Source organism: Diabrotica virgifera, chromosome 9 (genome assembly GCF_917563875.1).
Source record: "Diabrotica virgifera virgifera chromosome 9, PGI_DIABVI_V3a".
NCBI lineage: Eukaryota > Metazoa > Arthropoda > Insecta > Coleoptera > Chrysomelidae > Diabrotica > Diabrotica virgifera.
Window position 1 is genome coordinate 60,289,940 of NC_065451.1, and position 22,659 is coordinate 60,312,598.

General features: G+C 33.4%; 2 protein-coding genes across 3 annotated transcripts in view; both read right to left on the bottom strand.

Annotated features, from left to right (window-relative positions):
* LOC114338459 (equilibrative nucleoside transporter 3-like) overlaps positions 1 to 22,309 on the bottom strand; it is a 131,943-nt gene extending 109,634 nt beyond the window's left edge. Inside the window, exons 1-3 of one of the 2 annotated variants that reach the window (XM_050662073.1) lie at positions 21,811 to 22,309; positions 20,305 to 20,465; positions 2,685 to 2,779 (exon numbers count right to left, since the gene is read on the bottom strand). In XM_050662073.1, coding sequence (XP_050518030.1) covers positions 2,685 to 2,779; positions 20,305 to 20,465; positions 21,811 to 22,017 — 463 coding nt within the window. In that variant the 5' untranslated portion in view covers positions 22,018 to 22,309. The remainder of the gene's footprint in view (positions 1 to 2,684; positions 2,780 to 20,304; positions 20,466 to 21,810) is intronic. The other variant, XM_050662072.1, reaches the window with a different exon arrangement.
* LOC126892515 (uncharacterized) lies at positions 8,092 to 12,151 on the bottom strand. The gene has a single exon (XM_050662071.1). It carries the CDS (start codon positions 11,263 to 11,265, stop codon positions 8,953 to 8,955), a length of 2,313 nt encoding a protein of 770 aa, XP_050518028.1. The 5' UTR covers positions 11,266 to 12,151; the 3' UTR covers positions 8,092 to 8,952.
* Positions 22,310 to 22,659: the final 350 nt, after the last annotated feature.

A 22,659-nucleotide genomic window follows, 5' to 3' on the forward strand; every position in this document is an offset into this window, starting at 1 on the left:
CGTTTTTCTTTATGATGGCATTGATATTTCCAAGTTTTCAACTTTGATCGCGTATTTGAAGAGAAAAAATGTTGGCTATAGGCCTAAGAAAGCGAGCATTTTTACACGGGAGCAATTTGAAAAATTTCTAATGGAAGCACCGGATGAAGAATTTCTAGTTCACAAGGTAATATAAGCTAGTTTAGGTAAAAGAAATACTCTAATGAAGATTTTTTCATAATTTGTAGGTCGCAATGATATTGGGAATATCTGGTGCCTGTAGAAGAGAAGAATTATATAATAGTACTATGAATGACATCCAACAAACCGATGGTTTAATGATTGTAAAAGTACCCAATACAAAAACGAACATCCAGCGTACTTTTACAGTCGTTAATAAACCAGACGATAAAATTCCATATTTAGAAATTCTGCAAAAGTATATACTCATAAAACTTCGTCCATTACAAGTAAAATCAAATCATTTGTTCTTAAGATACGCCAAAGGAAAATGTTGTGCTCAAGTAATAGGGAAAGGGACAATCGGGGGCTGGCCTTCTCAAATTGCCAAATTCTTAAATTTGCCTAATCCCGAGAACTATACTGGCCATTCGTTCAGGAGGACATCAGCAACGCTTTTGGCTAATAAAGGTGTTGATGTCCTCGGATTAAAGCGTCATGGAGGTTGGCGTTCATCGACAGTGGCAGAAAGCTATGTAGAAGATTCTCTTCAAAATAAAATATATTTTGCTGAAAAAATATGGTGCAATACTAGTAATACTACTAATGTATGCGATTCTGCAGGAGTTTCTGTTAGAAGTGAAACCACAGCCCAAACAAGTGGGAGTTGCTAGTAAATGTCACCTACTGACGTAAAATCTGTCACGGTAAACAGTCAAAAATGATCAATCGTGCAAAAAAATATTTTATTAGCTTATGAGTTTCTCGAGGTAACGCTGTCCAGTTTTTTTATTCTTACCGATTTTTTAGTTCTTGGTGTCACTCGGAAGTCAAAAAAGCGAAATTCTTTTTAACAAAAGGGTAAAAATCAACATACTTATTATTATTGTTAAACAAAAAATAAGCATAAACTCATTACATAAAGCATTACCTCAAGAAATGCCCAAAGAAAATCTATGCAAAATTTCAGGTGGATCGGCCAAGTAGTTTTTGAGTTATAGTTACAATGTTCGCCGCCTTTGAAAGAGCTGTTTTGAGAAAAACACGTCTAAAGTTTTGACAACTTTTATTTTCAATTTCTTTTTGTTTGTCAAATCGTAAAGTGATGCACACCGGAATATGTTTTTTGAATCGCGGAGTAATTTACAAAAGAGAATGACAACAACTGTTGAACGTTTCTCACTACGCTCAAGCGTGCTGGCACGATTCCGCGGCAAAGCGAGTCGAAGGTAGGAATATTGGACAGCTTGTATATTAGTGCAACCTAATATTTATTTTATGTGTAGATTTTGGCATTGGATCCGAGCATCACATGTAACACCGTTGCCATATCCTCTATTTTTTCATACTATCACATTATTTAAAGTTGCATTTAAAAAATAGTTTGCATTTAAAAAAACACCAATTAAGTTTTTTATGTTGTTGTTTTCACCAATTTTGAAAAAATGTGAAACGTTGAATTATCCACGTCCGTCCGTTTTGTCTGTCTGATTGTAAACTCAACTCCCCCGTCACTATACCAGGTAGAATGACAAATGGGGTGTCAAATGAAAGTTTATAATCCAAGGATGGGGATGGTACTAAAGGTGAGAAATTTGACATAGGCTGTCTGTCCGCCTGTCCGTCCGACCGCAAATATAACTCCTCCGTCATATACTTCGTCCTAACCTCAATATAAATAATACCGTTAATAGATAAATATACAAGGTATATTTATCCTTGTATACCTTGTATATTTATCTATTAACGGTATTATTTATATTGAGGTATATTTATCTATTATATAGGTATACCTTGTATACTTATCTATTAATGGTATTCTTTATATTGAGGTTAGGACGAAGTATATTACAAAGGAGTTATAATCGCGGTTGGACGAACAGACAGACAGACAGCCTAGGTCAAATTTCTCACCTTTATTACCATCCTTGGATTATAAGCTTTCATTTGACACCTCATTTGTCATTCTGCCTGGTATAAAGACGGAAGAGTTAAATTCGCAGTCGGACGGACAGACAGCCTAGGTCAAATTTATCACCTTTAGTACCATCCTTGGATTATAAGCTTTCATTTGACACCTCATTTGTCATTCTACCTGGTATAATGACGGAGGAGTCGAGTTTACAAACAGACAGACAGACGGACGGACGGACGTGGATAATTGAAAGTTTTCACATTTTTTCAAAATTGGGTTCAATTTAAACGTTCTTATAAAATTATTCTATTATTCTTGTAGGTACATTTAACATTGATTGAAATTATGAAAGAAATAAAGAAAAAAGTATGGCAACACTGTGACGCACAAGCATAAGATTCAGCTGTAGGTTACAGAGGGTGCACTAAGATACAAGCTGTCCGGAATATTAAACATGCTGTATCTCTGGTAATTTTACCCCGATCAATCTGAAATTTTCAGAGAGTATTCTTGTAGTTATGCACTTTCATTTACAATAATAATAGTTATGTACTTTCAAACCATACCCTCCTACCTTAAGTATGTACTAAAAAGCAACAAAACTACTTACAACTATCAGTATTGATGTTCACGAATACCAGCGTTAATAACATTAAAGCCAACATACAAGAAAGGGATCCCAACACTCTTTTATTTAGTGATACTCTGAAAATAAACGGTATGTTAATACACACAAGAAAACTTATATGGAATCAATTCGAAGTTTTTTCCGTAGAAAATATAAGACGTTTCTTGATTTCGTTTTACAGCGATTTATTTTGTATTAGTTTTACTGCTAACTTATCGGGACCAAGTTTTCGTTGGAATTTTGTCACGATGCATAGGCAGGAAGTGAGGTTCAAATTTTAGACCTCCTCGTGTCTTCTTTAATCCAACATTCCCTTGGTTTGCAAGTACAGTAGAGCGTCGATAATCCGAACTAATTGGTACAGGGGTAGTTCGGATTATCAAATTGTTCAGATTATCGAACATAATAATATGTTCAAAATACAAAGCTCATAAACAAAGTACATATCAGCAGCTTGGAGAGGTAAGGGCGAACCCGAAAAATGATCATTTCAAAAACAGTCTCATCTTTCTCACATATTTTTAAAGAATGCGTCTGTATATTATAACAGCATGTTTCGCCCTTCATACTCCTAAAATTTCGTAAGAAATAATATACCAATCCATTCATGTCAGAAACTGAACTGCATAATCGTCTAGAAGAGTAAGGGCGATCCCACAGTCTTTCGTTCAAGGTTCGCCCGTTCTCCACTGTTAACGCGTCGGTGTTTCTGTAATTCTGTAGCTTAGTGGCTTTAATTGGTGAGATACAGAAGACGAAGAAACCGTAGACGATGAAAATCAAATTAAATTCAACTGAAGCTTAATTTGTGAATTTTATTAAAAATAGGGATGTTTATTTTTATAGGATTAAACCTCTTTTTTTTATTTCATAAAAATCTTGCAAAATCCTCTTAACGACGTTCTACACCTTCGGCAAAGAATTAAGGATTTGCATGAAATTTTAGTATGTTATAGTTTACTTCAAAAAACTAAGACTTGATTTTTTAAAAATTGTTTTACCGTGCCGTTTAATTATTATTAAGGGTCAAAGTTAAGTTTTAACATGGGCTCTTATGGGAATTCTTAAAAAGTGAATAACTTTTGACCCTACGATTTTTAATTATTTGTGCTTAAATTAAAGGTTTTTTTGTAAGGAATAACATATTAAAAAATGAGGATTGTTTACCGTATCATTTATTTTTAATGTATTTATTATAATTAATTCCGTAATTTCCGTAATTTATTATAATTTATTTTTATAAAGTATTCAATACTGAAACATATGATTTGAGCATTCTGCTATAAATGCATTGTTACCAACTTTCGCTTGCATATAAGTTTCCCCCCTTTCCTCTGAGAGGCATACCCCGCAACGAAGGTGTAGAACGTCGTTAAGTTTTTAAGATTTACCTGAAGGATTTCCATATCGTAGGAAAAGATTAGGGTGTAATTTGCATAATAGTAGAGAAACTAAATTTGCATATAGTTTATTGTATATTGTAATTTTTATTAATACTTGGTGATAAACTTTCCGCTTACAAAGGCGCCTTTCATTATTCTGTTCAACGCTTCTGAGAAAATATTGTAGTGATGAGCCGATGTACCGATAGAACGTGAAACCGACAAAAACCATCTTTACAAAGTGAATATAAGGCATACATAAGAAAGATTATTATAGTAATTTTACAATTTAATTATAAATATTTTAGATATATCCCGTATGCACGCCAATGGTGAATATAAAATTCTCAATTGTATGCCAAAAAATGCGCAATAACTAGCTCTTAAAATCTACCAAATTTCATTTGCATATCACAAACCGTTTTAGAGCAATAAATAAATCGTCAGTTTGTAAGAACAATTTCAACACCCCCTATCTCAGAAACGAAGTATTTGCGGGCATAAGTTTATAAAGCAAACTGTCATTATTTTATCATGCAGAATTACCCCTTAAAGCTTGCCGTACTTATTGAAAAACACCCTGTATTGACGAAAAACAGGGTTAGTTGTTAAAGTGCCTAACTTTTTTATTATCCAACATAAGCGAATGAATAAAAAAACAGAATGTTAAGAAAATCTGTGGCTATAGTTGGGTTTTAATTTTAGTATTTTATAAAAGCTAGAACATTCCACAGGGTGTTCCAAAGTTTGAGAAAAAAAACACAGTTTGATTCGTACACCCTGTATATAATGACAATGTACCTGTCTAGCAACAATATTATTACAGCGATATTGATAAAGAATAAGGCTATAACATATTAAAAAAATTACTTAAATCGGACATCAGGTTTAGGAAATACAAGACATTAAAAATGACCCATTTTTTGGGGTGCCCGTTTTCTCTGCCGGTGAGTGTATTTTGCACAGTAAGATATTCGTTGTCGCGATAATCCAAGAAAGTCGTATATTCGTGGAATGGGGTATATGTACATATGTAACATATGAAACGATATCGACAATGTCATCGTCCTCATAAATTTGATGTCGTTGTAGATTATGATTGAATTCAAGCCATTCATTAACGTTCGTCACATTCTTCGAACCCAGGTATATTTTGACATATTGCAGCGATATCTGCCATATTCTCGCCCTGAATGCTTTCGATTTGTTTGTCATCTTGTATTTTCCATAATTGATTCCATCCATTTTTGAAATTTTCGATCATATTTTTTAATTTTATAATTTTTTTGCGTTCGGATTAGCGAAAGTTCGGATTACCAAGGTTCGGATTATCGACGCTCTACTGTAATAGAAACCAAGAAGGCGTAACCAGAAACTTGGTCTCATTAGAGGTTATATTTCTCCGGAAATAAAACTTCGAATTGTTTTAAACAAATGTCGCTACGGCATCCATATCGAGTTATTTTGTCGTGATTCGGTACTAGGAGCCTTGATCTGTTTCAGTTCGTTCAGAGATAATCATATATGTATACACCCTCTGATTATCTCTAATGAGAGTGAAACTAGTAAGGGCGTTTATGGCGCTCTCTGAATGAACAGAAATATTAGACGAGGCAACGGAGCAACGAAGCATTAAACCTAGGAATTTTGTGCAGTAAGATGAATCGTCATGCAACTTTTTGCATTCGATTCGAGAGAGTGTCAGGCAATTTTGTGAACTAAATTGATCTCCGGCAAAAATTTTTGTGCATGAGAAAATGCATCTTTAACCCCTTCGGTACGGTGATGCACCCGTGTGCATCATGTTTGACTGTCCGGTAAGTACGGTGATGCACACGGGTGCATCATGAGTTTTCGTTCGCCATAAGGCGGTGACACCATCTTCATCATATTTTTCAGGTATTTTTGTTCCGTCCGAATTACCTTATTCAAATCTAAAAGTGGGGAAACCGCGCTCAAAAGTGGGTGATGTCCAGAAGGAGATTAGATTTAGTTAATTTGATTGGTGATAAGGTTGTTTGGATGTTTGACTGATGGGATTGTGTGGGAGGTGAAGGTACTGTGCTGCTGTTTACAACTTACCTTACTATCCCTTGCAAGATAATTCGGATGGAATTTCCCAGGTTAGGAGACTGGGACTATATCAAGCACAAAATAATCTGGGAATTTGATCCGAATTATCTTGTTTATCTTTTTTACTAATTCTTGTTTAAAATGGTATTTTATGGATAAAATTTAATTTAACTGACATACTATGTAGAATAATAAATTTATTAAAAATAGTTTTATTTCTAAAACTAGTGTTATTATTACATTGACTTTAATTAGTTGTAGTGTGATACTGTATTTTAACCGACCGCGCGCGAAGCCGCTCGGTAAACGGTCGAATCCGTATATACGAGCCGACTTGCCAAATCACGGTTCGGCACGAAGGGGTTAAAGTGCATTTCGAAGAGATGGAAAATAAAAAATTTAGGACTCAGGAAATATTGACGGAAATACGTTCAATTTTTATACTTGGGGGTTTTGGAGGTCACTGAACACGAATTTCATGACGGCGATGGTCTCCGAGGTACCTGGTGCACAGGGTGGAACTCGTCGCCTTGGACGACCGAATAATTCGCGATATGAAGATTGGATGAAAAATACGCGTTCAATATTTTTCAAAAATCTATCGAATGACACTAAAGACGACACCCCCACTCCACCCCCTGGAGGTGTGGTGGGGGTAACTTTAAAATCTTAAATGGAAACCCCCATTTGTTATTACAGATCTGGATTGCTTACGAAAAAATACGCAACTTTTATTCGAGACATTTTTAGAATTGTGGATAGATGGCGCTCTAATCGGAAAAAACGATTTTTTCTTGATACCATAGGTAAATTCATAGCCACCTTTACTTTACAAGCCATGAAGAGAAAAAGGCAACGTCGCAATTGATGACGTCGGTAGTCCGACTCTCGGACTACCGCTTTCGAAACCAAAATTTTAAAGTACAAATTCTGGTAAAATTTATAGTATTTTTTGAGTCGAACAGGAAAATATATTAATTAGAAGTTTGTAAAAAATAAAATTAAAAGTAATTCCTTGTAAGTAACGTTTATTATACAAAAAAAGCAATGACAAGAATATGTGTAAAATACTTTATTTTAAATAAATAACAGCTTATTTTAAATTATATTCAAAATATCGCTAGAAATCACTATAACAACAATTACAATAACAACAATAAAACCTACCAAATTTCATTTGCATATCTCAGTTGGATTTAGAACAATAAATAAATCGTCATTTTGACAGTCTGTAAGAGAAAATTCAACATCCCGTATCTCGGAAAGGTAACATTTGTGGACATACGTTTATAAACCAAACTGTCATTATTTTTTCATGCAGAATTACCCCTTAAGGGGATGGGTACGAACTTTCGGCTTCAATGCTATTTAAATAGGATTCATTTTTTTCGAATCCTGAGAAAACTAATAAGTATTTTTGAAAAATTTAAACGCAGAATGAAAGATTACGTTATTACCGATGGCCGAAAGTCCCTGAAAACTTCTATAATATTTATTTCAATAAGTTACAGGGGTAACAAACTAAAAGAAAATTTAGTGCGATTTTTAGTTTCAAAAGAAACTTTTTATTCATTCTAAGAGACTTTCGGCCCTCGGTAATAAAGTAATCTTTCATTCTGCATTTAATTTTTTCAAAAATACTGTATTGATGAAGAACATATCGACCGTTAAGTACCAATACCTTCTATCTAACGACAAGTAAATTTTACAGGAGAAGCAAAAAACTTATTTAATTTTGCTCTGCCAATCAGAATAATTTAATATATGGACTTTCTACTTTTTTATGTATAAGATTATCGTACCTCACATATTTGATTTTGAAAGAGCTTTTGAAAAAGACAGTTTGTCAGTTAGGAGGTATTGTTTTTCTCTGTTACTTGAAATATATGTGTTTAATGGAAGATAGGAGGTCTTAAATGTAATTAAAAAATGAATTAAACTCAAAAAACTTTATTATTATTATTAATGATATCAACACATTAAGACTTCTGAGATAGTGAGTCATAGAATGTATGACAGTCTTGCGGTAACACAGTTTTCAATTGTTGTAAATGAGAGTACCACAAACCATACATACTCATAGACGTTTCACGACCATGCTAATCTTTCGGATCGAATTAACGCCATCTCTTGATTGGAATGGGAACTAAATTGACAAATTTTAGTTATGTGGGGATTTCAAATTATAAATTTCGCGGGATTTTTGATGAAATTTCGCAGGAAATTAAAACAACAGAAAGACAATTCAATGTTTTATTCAATGTTTTACTGAAAACTTCAAATGTTCCAATTTATTTTCAAAATGCTATAAACACTACTGCCATGTGTCACGTGGAAGCACTGATGTGTAATATTGCGTTGAATGAAAATTTTTGAAAGAATCTTGTAGGATGATTGTTTAGATAAATACCTTATAATCTTTTACAAACTTCCAAAAATATATAGGCCCGAAATGTTGATGACACACTTGTCTATTGGAATAAACTGTTTCAGGATCTATTATATTGTTTTTTAAATGTGAAGAAACACAACACGGGATGATCAATGTAAACTAAAAATTCTACTCACAAAAACGGAGAGGAGGTTAATACAATTGATTAAACTTGTGATTAAATCTAATTAAAAACGTAACACCACTATAATAAAATATTTAAGCCACAAACTGTAAAATAAAAAGTAAATAACAAATTAATTTAATTGTCAACTGTCAGTTGTTAAATATGACAAGAGAATTGACTGACAGCGACATCTCTGGATTGGAATGGTAACTAATTTGCTGTCTTGACCTTGACAATTTACGTGAAACGTCTATGAGTATGTATGGTTTGTGGAGAGTACTTCGTAGAACTAATAGGTAGCACTTTGTCATGCAAGGGAGTATAAATCGGTTCAGGAATAATTTTAGGTCTTATGGGCAACTCACTCCACTCATCATCAAAGTTTAGTTTATATTGTATTTTTCCATCTATGGTATACAGTAAAGCCCTCAGATCTGTTACAACAGGATCTCCTACTTTACGACCTGGCCTAATGGAAGTGTATCGCCATGTGTCCTCATTTGCGTAATTTTTAAAAAATTGATAGTCAACCAATTTCACTTCATACGGAAATGGCTTACTTCTTGCTTCCTTAGTAGCAGAAGCATAATCGCTCGGAAGATGAATCTCACGATGCTTCAATTTAGTCTCGATAGCGCTGTGGACCGAGTCACACTCCATTTGAGTGTGACCCGGTTCTAAAAACTTTTGGGTTATAACTATCTGATATTTTACAGAAAAGGCAGATAATGCGTTAGACAAAATGTTATTCCGATTTTGGTATGTGCAGCCATCTGAAAATATTACTATAGGTAACCTGTTGGCGAGACAGTGTTGTGACAAGTAATCTAAAAGGAAGTTAACAAATGTGCTTGCTGTCAAGTCACTGGCAGTTTCGTCAAACCAATAGCATGTTGCATGATGAGTGACCAAATTGTAGACCGTATAGTTGTGACAACTTAACTTCGTTTTGAAGTAGAGGGCACTTGCAGTCAGATAAGGACACACTTTGACAGCTTCAAGATCCATTGTAAGAAGATTAAATTCACCAGCTTGTGCTTTTTCCTTGTCATGTTCTTTCTCGGCTCTTGCTCTTGATTTACGTTGAATATGATCTTTATATTTTTCGTCTGAAATATTTCCTTCTTTATAACTGACACAGATGTCACACATATCCTTTTTTAAGGTATAAATAGAAAGATTTGAATCTTTAAATATCTTGTCAAAAGTATGTCTGCTTGCACTCTCTTCGTTATTATTTGAGCACCATATTTTATAGGAATTATAGAGTTCTGTTTTATTTCGGTAATATGGCTCGATGAATAATTTTCTCGAATTTTTTCTATTATAATGAGAGGGAAGTGTTGGGATATTTTTAAAAAATTCACGTAGCATCTGGATTCTTGTCGCCGTTCCTCTTGGCACAACTCGTTTTCGATTGCTATTGGTGACTTCATTACATGGAAGTGTTTTATGAACTGACTTCTTGACCCAAGATTGTACAGTAAAAGAACCTAGGGAAAATGTATTTAAAAAGGATGTCTTGCAAACTCGCAAATTACCCTCAGCTGTAGGCAAAAAATACTGGAAAGTACCTTCCCGTCTTGTCTCACACCCTACAGTTTTTCTAGCAGTAGTTTGTCGGGAGACTAATCCATTTATATAAATCTTCCTTTGTTCCCAATTTAAGTTTGTCCAAAAATTATTAAATATATCTTGTCGCATCTCCACGGTCAGTTTTTCACAATTCCTGACTTTACTTGTTGTACATTTTTTAGACTTGCATGCTTCACCCAGTTTGCGAGCGCTTCGGGGAGTATTGTGTAACATTTTTCCCTCTTTCGGATTTGTATAACCTAAGTAATCTTTGCCAAGCATTCTTAACTCTTTGTTACGATTTTTTTTCCAAGTCTTACTATCTGGTTTAATTTTTCTTTTTCGTTCTTCATTGATTTCTCCGAAATAAACCTGTCTTGGCACCAGCTCAGAATCCGGCACACTATTTTCTTCAGACACCCTATCTTCGCTCTCAGTCTCCGATGAATCAGACTCTGGGTTATAGGAACTTTCACTGGGTGAAAAATCGTGAGCTGAAGATGTACTTGGAGTCGATGCTCTCTCTGTAATTACATTTTCAGTATGAAGTTCCTCGTTTAACTGTTGGAAGTGGGAGTCTTCTAAATTGTTGGAGGAAAACACATTTTGATAGGAACGATTACTTTCTTGATTGTCAGACAAGGCAAGACTACCAACTTGTTGGCTTGTACTAATAGGAGGAGTAATATTTTCATTTGTCTCCGGAATGTAGGAACTTCCATCTGGTAACAGTACACTGTGGATCAATGTCGTAGTTTCATGAATTAAGTTTACACAGTGTTCGTCTTGGCTCAGATTTTTAGATTGTGATCTTGTGGGCTCTAAACCTTCAGAAATAATAACGCTAGTAGTAGACTCACTTGTGCAGCCATAAGGAATGTTTTCATCAAGTTTCAAAGCCAATCCTAATATTTCAGCTGCCCGTGTTTTCCTACGTCGATCTTGATTGATATTCATCTGTAAAAAAATTTGCATTTAGGTACTACTTTGAGATTTTACTTGAAAATTCAATGCTTTAAACATTGCTTGTTACGTAAATATAACTATTAGGGGATCGAAAATAATCTTTATTATAATTTATCATATAAAAGCAAAATGTTTTGTTTCCAATGTTAGTTAAAACGTACTTTAATATTAATAGCTGCATTTTTCTGTTCTTAAACAGCTTTTCATTATGACAAAATATCCGATATGCCCGTTTTTTGCGCCGCCTATGTACTACGAACACCTTAAGTAATTTTAATTATTTTTGTGGAAAGATCTGCTATCTACATTTCAATTTACTAAAACTCCCTTTGGTGGTTGTGTGTACATTTTTAACTATAACTGTATTATAAGCCTTGAATATGTAACTATCATCTTAACTTAAAATTAATTTATAAGAACTTTAACACACAAAAACATGAGTTAAATTGAGGTTAGGTATTTATTTTTTGTACAAAGTCTTACTTAGGCTGTTAATTTTAGTTGTAAAACACTCCTTACCTTTTGATAACACCAGACACACACGTAAATACAATATTGTACGGCAGAAGAACTAAATAAGATACAAAAAACGAATAATACCGGGAAACTGTTGATAGGCGGTACAACTAACAAACAACAACCACAAATGAGTAGATAGAAGGTATTTCTGCTATTCAGTTAGAAGGTATTTCCGGCATAAAAAACGCTGATTAAGGTAGGATATATTTCCATGATGTTATTTTAAATACTTTGAGAATAGATACAGTTAGGATATTTTGTTAGAAGATGCGTAACAAGCTTTGCAGTTAGATGGCGCGATAAACTTATTTTTGAAAAAAATGTAGATAGGAGGTATTGGTACTTAACGGTCGATATATCTAGTTGTTAAAGTAGCTAACTTTTTTTATTATCATCCAACATAAGCGAATTAATAAAAAAACAGAATGTTAAGAAAACCTGAGGCTATAGTTGGGTTTTAATTTCAGTTAAAATTTACCTAGTTTGCAACAATATTATTACAGCGGTATTGTTAGATAATAAGGCTATAACATATTAAAAAAATCACTTAAATCGGCCAACAGGTTTAGGAAATATAAGACATCAAAAATGAAGAAATTTTTAAGTGGGCGGATTTCTATATGCACGCAAGTTTATATACAAATATATTATGTATATTGAACTAAAATCATCTTAATAACATACCTTTTAATGTTTTTTATAATTTGGAGCACGAAATATTGTAAAATGTTTTAGTTTCTCTGTGAATATGGTGAATATTATTTAAAAACAAATGAGAACGGACAGACTTAACCGGTCTACCATTAGATGTTGCCAAATTTCAACTTCATGGCTTGTTAAGTAAAGGTGGCTATGGTAAATTATAGAAACGGTCTAATATCTCGAGAAATACACTTCCAAATAAAAAACCAAAAATTACGTGTTTAATATTTTTCAAGAACCTATCGAATAACATAAAACACGACCCTCCACTCCACTCCCTGGAGGTGGGGTGGGGGGTAACTTTAAAATCTTAAATAGTAGCCCCCATTTTTATTGCAGATTTGGATTCCTTGCGCAAAAATAAGTAACTTTTATTCGAGGCATTTTTTCGAATTATGGATAGATGGCGCTATAATCGGAAAAACACTATTTATTAGAGTCATCTATCAACAATTCCAAAAAAATTTTTCGAATAAATGTTACTTATTTTTTCATGAGGAATCCAAATCTGCAATAAAATATGGGGATTCCTATTTAAGATTTGAAATGTACTCCCTACCCCACCTCCAGGGGATGGAGTGGAGGATCGTGTTTGATGTTATTTGATAGGTCCTTGAAAAATATTAATTACGTATTTTTTGGTCTTTCATTTTGAAGTGTATTTTTTGAGATATTAGACCGTTTTTATAATTTACCTAAGGTATCACGATAAATCGTTTTTTCCGATTATAGCGCCATCTATTCACAATTCGAAAAAATGTCTCGAATACAAGTTGCTTATTTTTTCGTAAGCAATCCAAATATGTAATAACAAATGGGAGTTTACATTTAAGATTTCAAAGTTACCCCCATCTCACCTCCAGGAGGTGGAGTGGGGGGGTCGTCTTTAGTGTCATTCGATAGATTTTTGAAAAATATTGAACGCGTATTTTTTAATTTTTGGATCCAATCTTCATTTCGCGAATTGTTCTGTCGTCCCGCGAATTATTCGATGGTCCCAGGCGACGAGCTCCACCCTGGGCACCAGGTACCTCGGAGACCATCGCCGTCATGAAATTTGTATTCACTGACCTCCAAAAGCCCCAAATATAAAAATTGAAATCATTTCCGTCAATATTTCCTAAGTTCTAAATTTTTCATTTCCCATCTTTTCGAGATGCACTTTGAAAATGCATTTTCTCAAGCACAAAAATTTTTGCCGGAGATCAATTTAGTTCACAAAATTGCTTGACACTTTCTCGAATCGAATCCAAAAAGTTGCATGACGGTTCATCTTACTGCACAAAATTTTTAGGTTTTGGGCTTTTTAGTGCTTCGTTGCTTCGCCTATATAGTCCAGGGTAATGACACTTTTTTCCATGACACTTAAACAGCCAGGGTACTGAAGCGTTTTTTCGACAGGTAATACCTATAAAAGCAAATTGTAACTATTTCCTGGGTAGGATCTGGCGGACATTTTTATTTAAGTATAAACAATTAAGTGTCAAAAAATGATTTTTTTCACTTTTTTTCAAATCAACGGAAAACACGGAAACTTATGGTTTTTTAGTACAAATATCTTCGAGATTATGGAAAAAGCTTTAAAATGACGTATTACAAAATTTGATATACTCATTTATTGTTAATATAATTGCGAAAAAAGGTCAGAATTGCAAAAAAAATTATTTTCGCAATAACTGTTGTAAAAATTAGTGTACAGCTTTGAAATTTTTGGCAAATAAGGTTTCTTTGGTGCTTAATATGTGATAAAAATTTCAAAGCGATTCATTCAATTGTTTAAATTTTATTCAAATTGTTTATCCCAGAGAGCATTTTTTTGCAATAACATAGGTCAGAAAAAAATGACATTAGAACCATTCCACAGGTGTCAAATGAAAGAGCATGAGCTATAAATTCAACTTGGTTTAAAAAAAATGAATAAAAAATGCATTTATTAGTAATAAATAATTATGCAAAAGTATCGTAAATCTTTCCTTATAAACTTTTTATTTTGTTATATAAGAAATTATATATATTTATTACAATTGTTTATCAATTATGATATAAATAACATTACTTGGTAGTTGTACACTTAAAACAAAGTAAAAAAGTTAATTTTTTTGAAAAAGTTATTCAAAAAGTTTATAAAGAAAAATTGACGGTACTTTTGCATAATTATTTATTACTAATAAATGCATTTTTTATTCGCTTTTTTAAACCATGTTGAAAATGTAGCTCATGCTCTTTCATTTGACACCTGTGGAATGGTTCTAACGTCATTTTTTCCGACTTATGATATTGCAAAAAAAATGCTCTCTAGGATAAACAATTTGAATAAAATTTAAACAATTGTGAAATTTTTATCACATATTAAGCACCAAAGAACCCTTATTTGACAAAAATTTCAAAGCTGTACACTAAGTTTTACAACAGTTATTGCGAAAATATTTTTTTTGCAATTCCGACCTTTTTTCGCAATTATATTAACAATAAATGAGTACATCAAACTTTGCAATACGTCATTTTAAAGCTTTTTCCATAATCTCGAATATATTTGTACTAAAAAAATCATAAGTTTCACGAACATGGTATATTTTTGTCTTATTACCCTGGCCTAATATAAGACGTCTCTTGATTTCGTTTTACAGCGAATTCTTTTTTATATAAAATCATCTGTTTCTTATTATTTTGAGCGAATTAAAAAAAACAACCTATGACGCCACGTCGTAATAAGTCTTGAAATAAAAAATTGAAACTAAGTAGTTATTTTAAAGTAAATAGTATAAAAAAATTTCAATGTAAAACAAATAATGTTTAAATTGTTTTTATTTATTTATGTATTTTTTATTAGTGAGTATTACACTCTACCACTTCTAGCCCTTATGTAAGCTTCAATTTGCGTGGGCACGCTCCTGATCAAACTGTCATCATTTTGTTGTGGTAGGTAGTTCCATTCTTCAAGAGTAGCTTGTACTAGCCTTGCAGTGTTTTGTTAAGCATATCTCACAAATGCCCTATGCCCTATAGGGTTAAGATCGAGTGAGCAAGCAGGCCACTGCAGAATAGTGATACCTTCTGCTTCAAAGAAGTCTGTAGTCACTCTGCTGGTATGTGGAGGTGCATTAACATGCTTGAAAATTAAATTTTCTCTCATTGCACCTGTCCAGATCCTAACTACAGGTTATAGAGCCAAATCAATATACCAGCGAGCTGTTCGTTGGCTGAATGAAAATTAAAGGAGTTTTTTTACCGATCATAATGCCTCCCGAGAACATGACACTTCTTCCTTTATATCTTTGAACAAATCTGGCAGTTTCCGTTCTTGCTTGTCTTCCTCAACCTCTAAGTACACGAATTCGTCAGTCCTCTGAGGTTACACAAATCCTGGTTTCGTCAGAAAATAGAACATTTTGCCAATTCCCAATGTTCCAGTTTTGGTGTTGAAGATACCAATTTAGGCGTTGAAGACACCAATTTAGGCGATCAATATTGTGCTGTCTGGATAACTCAGGACCCCGTAACTCTTCCTTGCTATATACTCCATGGTCACGAACTCTTTTTTCAAAAGACTAAGTTTTCAATCTAATAGCACATAAAACAACACCAAAAAATGTTGTTCCACATCCTACCACACTGAAAACAATGGGAACCTTCTCTGGTAACACCTCCGAGGCTTCTACAATTTGCAAGTCATAACGGATGCTGAGACTAAGGAAGATGAGGGAATTTTACAATTTATAATTCACGTCCCATCTGCTCAGCACGTATAACCGGAAGTGAATTACAACTTTGTTATTTTAAATGAGATACCCTGTATGTTATATTGAATTCTTAGATTATGCGTAAAATTATAGACAAAATTTGTATAAGACCACCATAGGTCAAAACTTTACATTTTTTTGAGTTATGTGTGATTTTTCAGAAATTTTGACAGATAAAGACAATCCTTTTTAAAGTTAATATCTCATCCATTTACAATCATAATAGTCCTGTCGTCAGGGGGGTACAATGGCCTCCTTTATTCAGATGGACTTACCCAAGTTTTTTTTTATATATTTTGACACGTAGAACACGAATTTTTTGGGTAACAGTTGATCCGGATGTCGATAAGATTGTTATAAACAAAGAACTTGAGGATTTACATAGCAGCGATTTCTCGCCAAACAAAACATTTTTTTGTATTTTTTGGGTCATTCTAAGCAAAAAATGTTCTTACAAGTTTTTTCGTAGGATGCATAATTTTCGAGATAAACGTGGTTAAACTTTCAAAAAATCTAAAAATTGCAATTCCGAATAACTTTTGATTAAAAAATAAAATGGCAATTCTGCTTACCGCATTTGAAAGTTCAAGTCAAATTCTATCGGTTTTGATTATTTGCATTGCTAAAAATTAATTTTTTTATTTTAAAACCCAGCTATAAACAAATAGTGTTTCCCATGCCCAATGCATGCGTTTTAAAGCACGCTACGTAGAAATTGCCTGTTTGTAGGCGTGCCTACCGGTTCGATTTTAAATGAGAGATAAATTGAAAACATCACTCAAGCACTGTGTGTTTATAACTTTGTTTAACAATAAAAAAAAATAATTTTTAGCAATATGCAAATAATCAAAACCGATAGAATTTGACTTGAACTTTCAAATGCGGTAGGTAAGCAGAATTGTAATTTTTAAGTTTTTTTAACAACCGAGTTTATCTCGAAAACTATGTATCCTACGAAAAAAGAATGTGTGTGTACTTTGTACGCACGTAAGAAGTTATACTTCTATTATAAGATTTCAACGAAATAAATATACTTTCGAACAGTTTATGTATATTTTATAAATTAAACTAATTTTTACTTAGTACTTTGTATTTTTTATTTTTTATTAAAACAATACCAAAAATTAAAAAAAAAATAGAAAACACCCAGATTTGAACCGGGGACCTCTTGATCTCCAGTGGAACGCTCTACCACTGAGCTATACTCCTTTTGTTTGTGCGGGTGCGAACTACAAGATTTCTCAGACATAGTGTCAAATAGACCTAGTGAAGTATAAAAATACTTTAAATATTACTTATTATATTATTTCCGATGTAGACAAATCCAAAGATACAAAAATTATAATAAATATATTTACTAAAAACACTAATATATTCTTTCCACACCTTTTTTGGAGTAATACATACATATAACTTCAAAAACTTGTAAGAATATGTTTTGCTTAGAATGACCCAAAAAATATAAAAAAATGTTTTGTTTTGCGAAAAATTGCTGTTATGTAATTCCTCAAGTTCATTGTTTATAACAATCTTATCGACATCCGGATCAACTGTTACCCAAAAAATTCGTGTTCTACAGGTCAAAATACATAAAAAAACTTAGGTAAGTCCATCTGAACAAAGGAGGCCGTTGTACCCCCCTGGCGACAGGACTAATAATATAATGTCTTCAAATCTTTGCACACAGAGTGCGTAGCGTTCTTTCAGGAATTTACATCGAAATCAAATTTCTAAATATAGGTTGTTTACAAATAATACGCCATTTCTTTAAACTGCAAACCAGAGTAAGTCAATAATTTTAAAAGAAATACCTTGTATTTCATTGTCCAAGTAGCTAGAAGATACCCAACAATTTCTCACCTGCAGCTACAAAGGCAGTTTTGGTAGATACAGGTGTAAGTGTTTTAATTGAAACGAGTAAAAAAAATCAAAAATGAATAACCATTTTCAATTTCGTTGCAACACGAAACTACAGCCGCATCATATTCTAGTTCAATCAGAGAGTACAGCAAGCACCTCTACCGGTTTCGAAACTTATTAGTCTCTCATCAGGAGGCACATATGCTGCTCTCTCTGACCCAACTAGGACAAACCCCTGCGTGCAGTCACGGATTGCAACGAACGAAATGGCAGGGATGCCCTAGCGACAACTGCTAGCAAAAGACTAAGTTTTCAATCTAATAGCACATAAAACAACACCAAAAAATGTTTACCGGTAGGGGTGCTTGCTGCGCTCTCTGATTGAACTGGAATGATGATGCGGCTGTAGTTTCGTGTTGCAACGAAATGGTTATTCATTATTCATTTTTGATTTACATGTTTACTCTGATTGGAGTACGAAGGGAACCATTCTCGTTGGAACTTTACCGCGCTGAGCAGATGGGACGTGAATTATAAATTGTAAAATTCCCTCATCTTCCTTAGTCTCAGCATCCGTTATGACTTGCAAATTGTAGAAGCCTCGGAGGTGTTACCAGAGAAGGTTCCCATTGTTTTCAGTGTGGTAGGATGTGGAACAACATTTTTTGGTGTTGTTTTATGTGCTATTAGATTGAAAACTTAGTCTTTTGAAAAAAGAGTTCGTGACCATGGAGTATATAGCAAGGAAGAGTTACGGGGTCCTGAGTTATCCAGACAGCACAATATTGATCGCCTAAATTGGTGTCTTCAACGCCTAAATTGGTATCTTCAACACCAAAACTGGAACATTGGGAATTGGCAAAATGTTCTATTTTCTGACGAAACCAGGATTTGTGTAACCTCAGAGGACTGACGAATTCGTGTACTTAGAGGTTGAGGAAGACAAGCAAGAACGGAAACTGCCAGATTTGTTCAAAGATATAAAGGAAGAAGTGTCATGTTCTCGGGAGGCATTATGATCGGTAAAAAAACTCCTTTAATTTTCATTCAGCCAACGAACAGCTCGCTGGTATATTGATTTGGCTCTATAACCTGTAGTTAGGATCTGGACAGGTGCAATGAGAGAAAATTTAATTTTCAAGCATGTTAATGCACCTCCACATACCAGCAGAGTGACTACAGACTTCTTTGAAGCAGAAGGTATCACTATTCTGCAGTGGCCTGCTTGCTCACTCGATCTTAACCCTATAGGGCATAGGGCATTTGTGAGATATGCTTAACAAAACACTGCAAGGCTAGTACAAGCTACTCTTGAAGAATGGAACTACCTACCACAACAAAATGATGACAGTTTGATCAGGAGCGTGCCCACGCAAATTGAAACTTACATAAGGGCTAGAAGTGGTAGAGTGTAATACTCACTAATAAAAAATACATAAATAAATAAAAACAATTTAAACATTATTTGTTTTACATTGAAATTTTTTTATACTATTTACTTTAAAATAACTACTTAGTTTCAATTTTTTATTTCAAGACTTATTACGACGTGGCGTCATAGGTTGTTTTTTTTAATTCGCTCAAAATAATAAGAAACAGATGATTTTATATAAAAAAGAATTCGCTGTAAAACGAAATCAAGAGACGTCTTATATTAGGCCAGGGTAATAAGACAAAAATATACCATGTTCGTGAAACTTATGATTTTTTTAGTACAAATATATTCGAGATTATGGAAAAAGCTTTAAAATGACGTATTGCAAAGTTTGATGTACTCATTTATTGTTAATATAATTGCGAAAAAAGGTCGGAATTGCAAAAAAAATATTTTCGCAATAACTGTTGTAAAACTTAGTGTACAGCTTTGAAATTTTTGTCAAATAAGGGTTCTTTGGTGCTTAATATGTGATAAAAATTTCACAATTGTTTAAATTTTATTCAAATTGTTTATCCTAGAGAGCATTTTTTTTGCAATATCATAAGTCGGAAAAAATGACGTTAGAACCATTCCACAGGTGTCAAATGAAAGAGCACTTCCGGTATAACCGGAAATGGCATGTCTGTCAAAATCTTTTCTTAAAGTTCATCATAACTTAAAATCCGCATAAACCAATTATCATAGATATCGATTAAAGAGCTTCCGATGTATGAATGGTGTAAGCACATCTGAAACACCCTGTATAATTTGTGGCTATACTTTGTATAGTATTTTAATAAAAACACTCACCTTTGACTAATAGCTGTATTGAGGATAAGAAACACCAAATTTGGGTAACATGATGTTAATGTAAGGTACGAAGTGAATTCTGCTTGAAGAGGCGACCTTTTAGGAGGAGCGTCTCTTATGTTAGTAATGTTGGTTACATTTCTAAATTTGTACATCCAATACTGTAATAAAAAAAATAATAATGTATTTAAATGTTTTAATTAAATGGCAGTTATAACATAATGAGTGAAATAGACACAAATAATAGATAAACCATAGCACCATAGCCAAAGATAATCTGCAGCATATTTCAATCATGCGATGCAGTGTACAAGGATAGCCCCATGCAAAGTAAATGAGAATTTTTTGGATAACGTTGCCGCTCTTCACGGCAACAGCTGTGAAAGGTAGTATTAAGCAGGTACTTGTAGAGGATTATCACTGTTAACTGCTGTGGAATATTAAAGGAGGATTTATTTATGATAATTCACAGAATGGCAAACATGTTTGCAATATACAACCATACTGATTCTAACGTTTGAAATGGAGTGTAGATAAATATTAATATATAGACTGATGACTCTAGGTAGAGTATAGGTCACTCAATATTCCGTGAGCTCTTTTAATCCATTTAATGAAGTGTATTGGTCCACATATATCCTTTAGGCTATTTTTCAAACATTACAATTTTGCTTTGTCTACTATCTTTTTCCACCCTCTTCAGTCCTGAATCTTTTCTTGCCACTAGTATAGACTGGCCACATTTGCAGATGACCCTGCAATACTAGCCGTCAGTGAAACATTAAAGAAATAACTAGACACCTCCAAAAAGCAGTGACCAAAATAAAAACTTGGAATAATAAATGGCACATAAAAATTAATTAAGAGAAATCTGCCCATATCGATTTCACTTAAACAAAAAAATAAATTAGTTAGAATAAAGGATTAAATCATCCAGTACCAAAAAACAGTTAAATACCTACAGTTACATTTGGATAGAAAATTAAAGTGGCAGGAACAGATTAGAAAGAAAACTGAAGAGCTAAAATTGAAATACAAGATGTTATAATATTGGTTATTAGATATAAGCTCACAACTTACAATCTAGCACAAGGTAGTAGTTTACAAACAAATGCTAAACCAGTATGGTCCTACTGTAGGTACCTACTAGTGAAAGAAACTATAGTTGTCTTCAATAGTCCAAAACTGAAGATACATAATCAATGTTCCAGGTTTATCCTCAACAAAGATCTACATCCAGGACTTCATATACTTAGCAACAATTAAAGAGGAAACAAAGATTGCCAACAGTTATGAAAATCATACAAACAGGGAAGTGTTAGAACTGTTAGATAATGAAGACCTAATCCAAAGAGCCTCAATCAAATGAACCAAACCTTTTGAACCTGTGTGATAAAGTAAAGTAGCAGATTAGGTTAAATAATATAAATTGATGGTTATTAGGCTTAGGTACACTCTTAATTTAATAAATAATAATAAAAAATAATTCAAAGGAAAACTACTTACATCATCAGCTGTTATAAAAAAATTCCAAGGCAGCAAACTGATTATACCCAGTATGTAAAATATGATATAGGTGGCATAGAATTTATCTATGGGTTCTGCCTTAAATAAGGGTCTGTCTTGGGGCACAAGAATATCATTGCCATCGTCTTCACCGTCTGAATCATACTGTTCTTGTAATAAAGGTGTTGTGTTTACTGAGTAAGCCATATTATTTTAGTTTCCTAGACTACACTATAATAAAATCATTTTGAAAATGATCACTGAAACTTTATTTGTCACTCTATGATAAGGGTCCCCTGTATAATATTGGATTTCTAATTTGGGGAATTAGAGAATGTATTTATTATCAGACAAAGCATGACCCTGATTTATATTTATTTCCTAATGGAAGTAAGTACACTACATAACCAATACGTGTTGATATTGACACTGACTGAGACTGAACTGACACTGACACCTGACACTACTGTACTGACAGTAGTTCAAGTTAATAAATACCGTACTCGTCTTAGACACCGAACAACCCGAAGGTGCACTTCAATAAATTTCATTGTTTAGCTGTCAGACAGATTCTGTGACCTTGCGCCGTTTTATCGGTCTAAGTGGTCAGATCCGGCGTTGCTTAAATATATGTTGCAGCACCGGTCTTGATTTTTCAAATAAGTGTAGCAAATAAAATTTATTTATTTTAAACTTATTTAACATATAATTTTAATTAACAAATCTATTTTTAATTGTGCTCTCTGATACCAGTACAAGTTTTCAATGCATCGTATATCTTTTGGTCTTTTTGGCAGCGTTAAATAATTAAGATATTATGCTGGATAATTTGTTAATAAATTATTTATT